At 43.1% G+C, this 11362-nt stretch overlaps 1 protein-coding gene across 2 annotated transcripts in view; it reads left to right on the top strand.

Annotated features, from left to right (window-relative positions):
* The first annotated feature begins 4528 nt into the window (after window positions 1-4528).
* The window catches only part of TTYH1 (tweety family member 1), an 84093-nt gene continuing 77259 nt past the window's right edge, over window positions 4529-11362 (top strand). For both annotated transcript variants that reach the window (XM_039335153.1, XM_039335152.1), the window contains exon 1: window positions 4529-4799. In XM_039335153.1, the coding sequence (XP_039191087.1) occupies window positions 4674-4799 (126 nt within the window). In that variant the 5' untranslated portion in view covers window positions 4529-4673. The remainder of the gene's footprint in view (window positions 4800-11362) is intronic.

The following is an 11362-nucleotide window of genomic DNA, read 5'->3' as shown; positions in this document are numbered from 1 at the left end:
ACAGGGGAAGGAAGCCAGAATGAAAAAAAGATAAAACTTTCTTTTCTGCATGCTGTGAAGCTGATCAATATTGGGTCCCCACACATCTATTATTAGCTCCTTCCCTCCCTCCCTTCCAATCCCCAAATCCTCAATTTAGTTTATAAAGATAGTATTCGTCATCTGCTGCACAAGACACCAGCCTGCACAAGACACCAATGATGAGGAAAAAAATGGGGTGGGGGGTGGGGGAGAGGAACTATGCCTTATCTTTGCTATGCACACCTATGGAAGGAGTTTTAATAAGAGTCACACCTTGAATGCATATTTAGCTTTTTTTTTCACTTTCAAAAGAGGGATTCAAGCTGTGTGCTTTCAGTGTGCCATCGGAAAAAGGAAAGGCAGCAGGATAACGCTGCACTTTGTAAAAAAAATCAAATGAAGCTTCAGCATGATGAAGCCTGGTTGAAAGAAAGGTATGAAGCCTGGTTGAGAGAAATGGGGGTTCACATGATCATGTACTGCAGCCTTAACATTAGGAACAGAGCAATTGATTTGAAAGAAATGGAATGAAACTTTATTTGGCCAAGTGCGATTCGACACACCAGGAAGTTGTTTCCTGTACAGAAGCAGTCAGTGTACATGCAAAGCAACAAAGTCATCATCATCATCATACGAATAAAAGGGGGGAGTAAAGATGATAATAAGAAGGATAAATAATAATACTATAGGTAGTCCTTGACTTACAACAGTTCGTTTAGTGATGGTTCAAAGTTACAATGCCACTGAAGAAAGGCTTACAACTATTTTTCACACTTACGACCGTTGCAGCATCCCCAGGATCAGGTGATCAAAATTCAGACTGCTTGGCAACTGGTTCAAGTTTATGATGGTCACAGTGTCCTGGGATCATGTGATTCCCTATTATGACCTTCTGAACAGCAAAGTCAATGGGGAAGCCAGATGCACTTAACAACCAGGTTACTAACTTAATGACTGCAATGATTCATTTAGCAATTGTGGCAAGGCAGGTTGTAAAGTAACTCGCTTAGCAAATGTTTCGCATAGAAACAGACATGTTGGGCTCAGTGGTGGTCGTAAGTCAAGGACCTCCTGTACAACCACAATATATGAGTAAAATATACATAGACCTTAGTCAGCACTGTAAGAATTAGGTGTTCAGCTTAGTGATGGCGTGGAGGAAAAAAACTACCCCTGGGTCTAGTTGTTTTGGCATGCAATGCCCTATAGCACTGCCCAAGGGGAGGAGTTGAAACATTTTAGATCCCGGTTGTGAGGGGTCTGCAGATATCTTCTCAGCCCTCCTCCTGACCCACACAGTATTGCCTTCTGTCCCCCTGATGGAGAAAGCCCATCCAATGTAAATAACCCTCAATGTATAACCACAATTGTGACCAGAATTTTTGTTGCTAAGCAAAGAGGTTATTATGTGCAGATGCCTGATTTTGTTACCTTTTTTGGGTCACAGTTATTAAGTGAGTCACTACAGTTAAATGAACATCTCTTAAATGAATCTGGCTTCCCCCCTTGACTTTGCTTGTTGGAAGACAGCTGGGAAGGTCACAAGTAGTGACCATGTGACTCCGGGATCTCATAAATACGTGCCGGTTGCCAAGTGCCAGAATGTTGATCAGCTGACTATGGATATGCTGCGATGGTCATTAAGGGTAAGGACCCCGTCATAAATCCCATTTTCCGTGCTGTTGTAAGTTCAAACAGTTCACTAAATGAATCGCTGTAAATTGAGGACCACCTATAAGGAATTCAGTATTTGAAAGGGTCAGGTGAAATCCATACTTTTAAAGTAGTCTAGTTCCACAATACAGATCCATCTATGTTCTTCGATAATGTGACTAAACTAGTAGACCAAAGAAACGCAGTGGACGTATTATACTTAGATTTCAGTAAGGCATTTGACAAAGTAGACCACAACCTACTAACTGACAAGCAAGGAAAAGCTGGAATAGACAACATCACCACCAGATGGATCTCTAGCTGGCTGGCAAACTGCACTCAATGAGTAGTCCTCAACGGTACTACATCCTCATGGAGAGAAGTAAACAGTGGGGTACCACAAGGTTCTGTCTTAGGCCCAATACTCTCCAACATCTTCAAAAATGACTTAGATGAGGGAATTGAAAGGGAACTCATCAAATTTGCAGATGACACCAAACTGTCAGGAATAGCCAACACTCCAGAAGACACTAGGATCCAAAAAGACCTTGACAAACTTGAACAATGGGCCCTATCTAACAAAATGAGTTTCAACATGGAGAAAAGCAAACTCTTAGGCAGGAAAAACCAAAGGCACGAATACAGATTGGGCAAGACCCAGCTTGAAAACAGTAACTGTGGGAGGGACCTTGGAGTCCTAGTGGACAATCCCTAGACTATGAGCCAGCAATGTGCAGCAGCAACCAAAAAAGCTAATACAATCCTGGGTTGTATAAACAGAGGCACAGAATCAAGATCACGCAAAGTACTAATACCACTTTACAAAGCCCTAGTAAGAGCACACCTGGAATACTGCAGCCAATTCTGGTCACCATATCACAAAATAGATGTTGAGAGTTTGGAAAAAAATCAGAGAAAAGCAGCTAGGATGATCAAAGGCCTGGAGGCTAAAACATATGAAGAACGGCTGCGGGACTTGGGTTTGGCAAGTCTAAAGAAAAGAAGAAATAGGGGAAAGAGGTAGCAGTGTTTCAGTATCTGAGGGGCTGCCACAAGGCAGAAGGGGTCAGGTTGTTCACCAGAGCACCATAGGGAAGGACAAGAAACAATGGTTGGAAACTGATCAAGGACAGAAGCAACCTGGATCTAAGGAGAAACTTACTGACAGTGAGGACAATCAACCAGTGGAACAGCCTATCCCCAGAAATCGTGGGGCCCCATCACTGGAGATCTTTAAAAAGAGACTGGACAATCACCTGTCTGAGATAGTGGGGCTGGACTAGAAGGCCTCCAAGGTTCCTTCCAGCTCTATTCTATTCTATTCTATTCTATTCTATTCTATTCTATTCTATTCTATTCTATGTAGATATTGCTTGCAGTTTCTCAAAATTTGCATTCCTTATAAAGAAAGCTTCCATTTTTCTGTCTGCTTCTATCTTGTTCCCATAGACTGAGGCAGGATATAGGTTTTATATTTTTTATCCCTCCCCCAATTGACTGGAAAAAATACAACATGTGGAGTCCCTGATGCTCTTTGAGTTTGCTTGTTTTCTTGCAGACGTTTCGTTATCCAATTAGGTAACATCATCAGTGCTAGAAGGGAGTGGGATTTGTTCTCTGACTATATACAGTGGCTTGCCCCATGAGTGTGGTTTTCTTCTTTGTAGTTCCTTGATTGGCCTGCTGTTTGTTGTTTGTTTCAGTTGATAGTAATTGGGGTTTTGTTTACTACTTGATTGTTGATTTGGTATTAATTCTGGTGCTAATCCCTGCTTTTCTGGGTGTTGATTGCTGGTGAAAAGTTCTTTTGGTCTTTTTGTTTCCTTTTTAGATTTTTAATTGTCATTTTTGAATAATACATAGATGTTGTTGATCTCTATGTGTCTGTTGATGGTTGATTTGGCTGAGTGCTGATCTTCCAGGAATTCTGTACTTCTGTACTTAGCTTGGTCTAATATGCTCATAGTTTCCCAGTTGAAACTGTAGTGAAGTCTGTCCATGTGTTGAGCAATCAAGAAGTTTCCATCATGTCTTCTGACTGCTAGTTGGTATTCATGGATGTGCACTGCTAATCTTCTGCTTGTTTGTCTCACATAGTGGGATACATACAATCTTGCCAGAGGTTCACTATACATCCAGTTAATGTCAATCAGAAGTTTTTGTTGTGGCTCTATTAACCCAGCTTTCCATAACCGGATGCCCTTGAGACATGTGAACTCTAACCCTAGTCCCCAGCCCCATGCTGGTTGACCATTAGGTGGTGCTGCTTCTCAGCTAGGGCAAAGCCTTCTGCTGTACAAGTAGTCCTCGACTTATGACCATAATTGATCCCCAAAGTTCTACGGTTAAATGAGACATTTGTTAAGTGAGTTTTGCCCCATTTTACGACCTTTCTTGCCACAATTGTTAAGTGAATTACTGCAGTTGATAAGTTAGTAACCCGGTTGTTAAGTGAATCTGGCTTATGACCTTGGGACACTGCCACGGTAATAAGTATGAACCAGTTGTTAAGTATCTGAATTTTGATCACATGACTGTGGGGATGCTGCAATGGGCATTAAGTGTGAAAAATGGTCACCAGTCCCTTTTTTCAGTGCTGTTGTAACTTTGAAAGGTCAGTAAAGGAACTGTTGTAAGTCTGTACCTCTAACTGGTCTGCTAAGTGAGGTTTATCTTTATTGCATAAAAGGGGAAGACCATCGGGGGGAGCCCCGCTCTCAGTCTCTGCAAAGGGCAAGCCAAAATTTGGTGACTTAATAGACATGTTCGCTAGATGGCTCTGCGCCTTTCTCCATCCTCTCCCCATTCCCAATCAGCTCCCCCCCCCCGATTTCCCCACAATCCCCCTCCCTCCCCCCAATATCCCGCGCGGATAAGCCCTGATGTTTTGCAGAGTCTCTCTTCACTCCATTCCCCAAACCCGTCCCTTCGCCAGCATGGGAGGGCGACGTCCAGCACGGTGAGCAGCGCCGGGCATCTGGGCGCCCCGCGAGGGAAGGATGGGGTCCCCCCAGGGGTACCGAGCTTCGTGGTGGACTTTCCTTCTGCACCAGGCGCCGCACATCAACTTCCAGTTCGAGGCAGCGGGGAGCGAATTTGCTCCAGAGGATTTGGGTTACCAGCAGGTGAGTCTTCCCCCCCCCCCCAACCACCGCCCGTGGGAACATGGGCATCGAAGGCAGGGAGTGAAGAGAGACGGGACCGGGGCTCGCTAGGACAAAAGTGGGGAGCCGGCAGGCAAGGCAGCCGGGGACAGAGGAAAGGGGAGAAGAGAGAGGCGGGGGAAGGCGGCGGGTGGATGAAGCCGGGAGAAAAGCGAGAGAAAGAGAAAAAAGCGGGGCGGGAGTGGGAGACTTGAACAACGCGAATCGAACTGCAGCGCAGCGCCGAGCAATCTTGGTGGATGGGGGGAGGGGGCGATCAGGGGCAAAGAAGGACAAGAGAGGCAGAAGAGGGGTGAGAAATGGGACTCTCGGAATAGGATGGGGCAGAGGCGAAGCGTGCGGGGCAGAGGAAAGGAGGGAGGAAGCCCCGGGGCAGAGGAAAAAAAGTGAGACTCGAAGGGAAGCAGGAGGGAGGGAGGGAGAAAGGGAAAGAGGGAAGGGCGAGCCAGCCTGGTTCCTGGAAAGGATTTGGGAAGGGGTAGGATGGACTGGAAAACCCGAGGGGGGAGGCGGTGAAGGGAGGGGCGAAGGGATGGGAGAGATCTGGAGGGAGAGGAGCCCTGGGAAAGATGGAGGAGCAGATCGGAATGAAGTTGGGGTAGGGAGAGATGGAGAAGGAATGGAAAGGGAAGGGATCAGAGTAAGGGAGCTGAGGATGGGGATGAAAGCAGCAGAAAAGAGCAGCCGAGGAGAGTTGGAGGAGCATCCATGATCTTCCTTGAGGTTACAGCAGGCAAGAAAATTCAGATTCTTCTCTTAAGGGAATCTGACAATGTCCAGAATTTTGGATAGCCTTCCTGTGCTTGGTGACACTAAGTGGCCTTAACCAGCCTAGTGGTATCCTTTTTTTCAACCTGGTGCCCTCCATATGTGATGGAATGTCTTTGGCCATGTTGGTGGGAATCATGAAAATCACAGATCTAACACACCGGGAAGGTGCAACATTGGGGGAGATTGCCTTGCAGGGTTACTTAGAAGTTGAGTTCTATAGACAGACTGGTCTAGAGAAGGTCCTATTAGAAAGATATGTTTAGAGGAACCAAGCGAGTGTGGATATAGCTGGCAATGTTCCAACAATTGTGTCACCCAGGAAAAGTGCTGCACAGGCTGTGGAAGTAGATACCAACCAGTGCTGTGTTTGGTGGATTCGCAAGTAACATCTTTGTTTGCTTGAAAGCAGCCATATCTAGCATAACAGAATACATGGCAGCCATACTATCTGTACCAATTTTCACAAGCCATCACTTGATGAGTTTTGCCTTGATATGTTGTGCAAACTCAGCCACTCTGCTTTGTAAACCATGATGTATGAAGTAGCAATAAGAGTAACACAAGCATTTGTAACTTTTTCAACAAGCTGTGGTTTAAAGCAAACATGGCTTAGCAAACTGGTGGGCACAAAATTACAAGCACTCATCTGTGTATTTCCATTTAGCTAGTCACAATCCAACATTTTATTTCTCAATCTTTTGCTTCTTTTTATCAAATATGACCTAAGGAACTTGGGAAACTACATATCTGGGAATAGGTAAATATTTGCCCATTTTAAAATGCTCACTTTTAAAGTAATTGTACAAATTGCTAAAAAATATAAATGCATATAACAGCAGGAATCATAGAACAAATGGGAGAAGGAAGGGAGGGAGGGAAGGAAGGTCAATCATAAAACATTTCCAAAAAGTTCTACTATATCTTTTGGAACTTTTTTTTATCTGTCAGAGAAAAAATTTTTTTTAGTGTTGACAAACAACATATATCCATCCATTTCTTTAAGTCAGGTATAGATTTCTCCCGCTAATGTTATAACTAAACCCATGACTGAAAAAATCCATAATTCTTGATACCTTGGTAGATACCAAATCCTGGTCATATATCACATGCCTACTTAATATACCACTATTGATCCAAACCAGTGTCAACTCATATTGCAACAGTAATAGGAAAAGACCAAATCATATGAGTTCATGTTCCAGCTGCTGAATTATATCTCTAACAACATGGTAATTTTGATCCATAAAATGTCCATGATCTACAGAATAATTCTCTTGTTAATGTATTTAACATCTTGTTAAGGTCATAGTGAACTGATTTCACATTGCTTACTTTATTCTCAATATGTCAGAGTATCAGATCAGGCTTGGAAGGGAAGACCTTGGAAGTCTTCTAGTCCCTTCTCCCCTGTCCAAGGTAGGAGTCTTTATACCATCTTGGAGAAATGGTGGTCTAATCTTTTCTTGAAACACTCCAGAGATGGAGCACCCACAACTCTAGGAGGCAAACTGTTCCATTGATTAACTGTTCTCACTGTCATGAAATTCCTCCTTGGTTTCAGGTTGAATGTCCCTCTGACCAGCTTCCAGCAACTGCTTCTTGTCCTCCCCTCCGGTGCAATAAATCAACCTGCTCTTCCCTGTGATAGCCCTTAATATTGGAAGATGGCTATTGTGTCACCCCCTAAGTCAGGAGTCTTCAAACTTGGCCCTTTTATGCCTGGCTGAGGAATTATGGGAGTTGAAGTCCACAAGTCATAAAAGGGCCAAGTTTGAAGACCCCTGCCCTAAGTTTTCTCTCCATTAGGCTAAACCTACCTAGTTCCCTTAGCCATTCATTGTACAATTTAACCTGCTGGCTCCTTGTCATCTTTATTGCTTTTCTCTGCCTTCTTTCTAGGGCCTCAGCATCTTCTCTCTATCTTGGTGACCAGAACTGGATGGCAGTATTCCAAGTGTGGCCTCATTAGTACAATATAGAGAATCCCTATCACTTCTGGCAATCATGTAATATCCCTCTGTTGATGCAGCCTAGGACTGCATTGGCTTTTTGGGCAACTGCAGCATAATTCTGGCTCATACTTAAGTGGTAGTCCACCAGGACACCTACATCTCTCACATGGATTACTGTTGACCAGGTACTGCTTATTTTGTACCTGCACATTTGGTTTTCCCTGCCTAAGTGCAGAACCTTACTTTTCTCACCACTGAACTGCATCTGGATCCAATGCCCAAGATCATCCTGGAGAAAATCTATCTACTTGGCTGTGAAGACTTGATAGCAATAGCATTTAGACTTATGTATGCTTTATAGTACTTTACAGCCCTCTCTAAACGGTTTACAGAGTCAGCATATTTCCCCTAACAATCTGGGTTCTTATTTTACCAACCTTGGAAGGATGGAAGGCTGAGTCAGCCTTGAGCCAGTCAGGATCGAACTCCTGGCAATGGGCAGAGTCAACCTGCAACACTGCATTTTAACCACCATGCCACCACGGCTCTTATTGATACTGACTTCATGGCACATAAGCAATTTCAAAACTCATAAAATTAACTACTGCTATGTGCTTAAAAGGGGGCTGCCCTTGGAGAACATCTGGAAGCTGCAGCAGGTATAAAATGCAGTGATGCAGGCAATTATGTGAACTTCATTGGTTGCCAATATGTTTCTAAGTTCAATCTGAGATGCTGATAATTACCCATTAACCTTTTCATGGCATGAGCCTACCCATGCCATCAGGTCCAGTGGTCCAGGACCCCATCTATTAGAGAATGTCATCCAGCAGGATCCAGGAAGACAGTCTTTTTTGTCATGGTGTCTTCCCTTTGGAACATCATCACTCTGGAGATTAGAGTAGCATCAATCCTGTTGGCATGATTGTGTCACCAAGCTTAGGGTTCTGGATGTGTGGCAGAGCCTATGCAACGGTTGTGATAATTTGCTGCTGGAGGGGTGTACTGATTTTTACATGCTTTTATATGGTATTTTTAAAACTGTTGTTAGACATTCAGAGTCATGGATTTGAGGTAGGCAATCATATACACATAATCCTCACTTAGCAACTATCTCAGTGACCATTCACAGTTACCACAATGCCAAGAAAGTAACTTTGTGACCAATACCTGCATTTACAACATTTGCATAGTCTTTCTTTCAGTTACATGTTTGCCATTCCAACCAGTTAGTATGTATTCTATGTAAAATCATAAGCACAGTCACAGTTATGTGATTATTCAGTTAGCGACTGCTTCATATAGCAGCTGAATTGCTGGTCCCAACTGCAGTAAATTGAAATAAGTAAAATCAATCCCATCAACATCCTTCAAAGAAAAGGATTATTGACTTAGAACCCACAGATAATTGTTCCTGAACATCTAACTTGATGGAATTTAATGATATAAGGCAGTGGTGGCGAACCTATGGCACACGTGCCAGAAGCAGCACCTGGAGCCCTCTCTGTGGACACGTGCACTGTTGCCTCATCCCCGCCTCCCCCCACGGCCCCCTCCTCACCAGCAGCAGCCCCGGAGGATTGTCTACCCCAGACATGGCCTACATGAAGCAATGCAGCCAAGGATGGCAGCCGGGCAGCAAGTACAAGACTCCACTCTTACACCCCATCGTGTGCAGATGATGCTGTGGGATGTGAGCAGAGGGCATGGCTGCCATGGCACTGCAAGGCTGCCTGAGCCATCTGCTGCGGCAGGCCATGGAGGCGGTGAGTGGCCCTGCAGGTAGGCAGAGCAGTGGCAGAGCGCGAAGCAGGGGCGGGCTGGGGGTGGGGCGGTTTTTGGGCACTCGGTCTCTAAAAGGTTCACCATCACTAAGGGGATGACCTTGTGAGATGGGGTGAAGAGATGCTGCCTAGGGAGCAGTCAGATAAGAGGCAGCATAGCCCATAGCTGTATAGTGAGTGGGACAAGGCTCAGAAGGGACCCTCCCTAGTTTCTTGGGCTGTAAAGGTGACTGCGGGAGAATTTTACTTTCAGACTTGCTAGATTCTGTTAATGTAGCTTTACAGTAAAGTAGCTTTAGTTTATTTGAGTTTTTTTCCTGTCTGGTCTACCTGGGAAGACTGACATATCAGAAGAGGTAACAAATATCTAAGCTGCACATATTGCTAAGAAGCCCTCAGAGACAAATGATTTTTTTTTTAATTCTGCAAAACTTTTTAAAAGTTTTCTCAGAGCTGAGTGGATCCGGGATGACGTTATAAGAGGACTAGTTTACCCAAAAGACATATTAAATGCTAATCATTTATATAGCTTAGATTTTTCCATAAACATAAGCTTCTCATAGATAAACATGTTTGCAACCCAATATCTCCCATATATGACTTGCAGCTTGAAGTGTACTATACATATGAAACTACACAAACAGGGATGCCAGTACTTGTCAGGATCTTAGTCTCAATGGGGTCCAATAATAATAGTAATAACAGGAACACCACTTAAACATCACTGGCATTGACAAACTCACCATTAATCAATTGCAAAAGGCAGCTTTACTTGGAACAGCTTACATTCTATAAAGATAATTATAACACCATTATAAATCAACATCTCCCTATCCCAGGTCCTTGGGAAGGACTCGATAGATGGATAAAAATTCCAAACCCAGTCAGAACATCTGGCTGACTGTGCGATGAACCATAATAGTAATCCCCAAGATAAAATGTTTATACTTTTAATGTTAATCAATAACTGATGCTAAGATAAATGCTTAGTGATGAACAGGGGAGGGGAGGGTGCAGGAGACATTCAAACAACCTTTCTTAATAGTAGCTATAATATACTCAGTGAAAATATTATAGGACATCATTTCCAAGAAATGTATCCATTGTGTTTTGTATTTATTTGAAATTATGTAATGGAAATACATGGGAAATATAGAAAGTAAGTCTTGAGTGGTATTCATTGTAATGACATTTATCTTACTTCAAATACACATGAGAGTTTTCAACTATCTGTCTAGATCTGTACTGACATCAAGCAAGGAATAAATTCAAGTTTACTAGCTGAGAAATCTTCTGTTGCCAAGATAAGCAAAGGGGTCAAAGGGTGACCAGTACCATCAAGTGGGATTTACACCAGTTCAAAAAGTAATCAAACTCATGTGCGAATGCAGTGAGATTAAGAACAGACATTTCTGATCTTCTGACAAAGCACATTATCAACGTAATATAAAATGCTATGTTTCTCCCCCAGGCAATCTAATTTATATTTTTACAATTTCTACCTAAATTGCAAAAAGGGTCGTAAAGCTAAATTAAAGAGGACATCCCTAACGTGTATTTCAACATATGTTTAACCAAGGAGAAGGCGCACTATTAATAATTATCCCTAATTTAAGAGCTGAATAAATCTTGTCAATTCACGATGTAGGTAGTCCTCAACTTACGACCACAACTGAGCCCAAATTTATGTTGTTAAGTGAGAAATTTGTTAAATGAACTTTGCCCCATTTTACAACCTTTCTTTCCAATTTGTCAAGTGAATCACTGCAATTATTTAAATTAATAATGGGTTTGTTAAGTGAATCTGGTTTCTCCATTGACTTTGCTTGTCAGATGATCACAAAAGGCGATCACAGGACTCTAGGACTGCAACTGTTATAAATAACCATTTGCCAAGCAGTTGAATCTTGGTCACATCACCATGGGGATGCTGCAACGGTCGTAAGTGTGGAAAATGGTCATAAATCACTTTCAGCCTTCCATCCTTCCGAGGTTGGTAAAATGAGGACCCAGATTG

Source organism: Crotalus tigris, unplaced genomic scaffold (genome assembly GCF_016545835.1).
Source record: "Crotalus tigris isolate CLP2741 ecotype Arizona unplaced genomic scaffold, ASM1654583v1 scf7180000017639.5415321, whole genome shotgun sequence".
Classification (NCBI taxonomy): Eukaryota; Metazoa; Chordata; class Lepidosauria; order Squamata; family Viperidae; genus Crotalus; species Crotalus tigris.
This window is presented reverse-complemented; position numbering and strand designations above follow the sequence as displayed.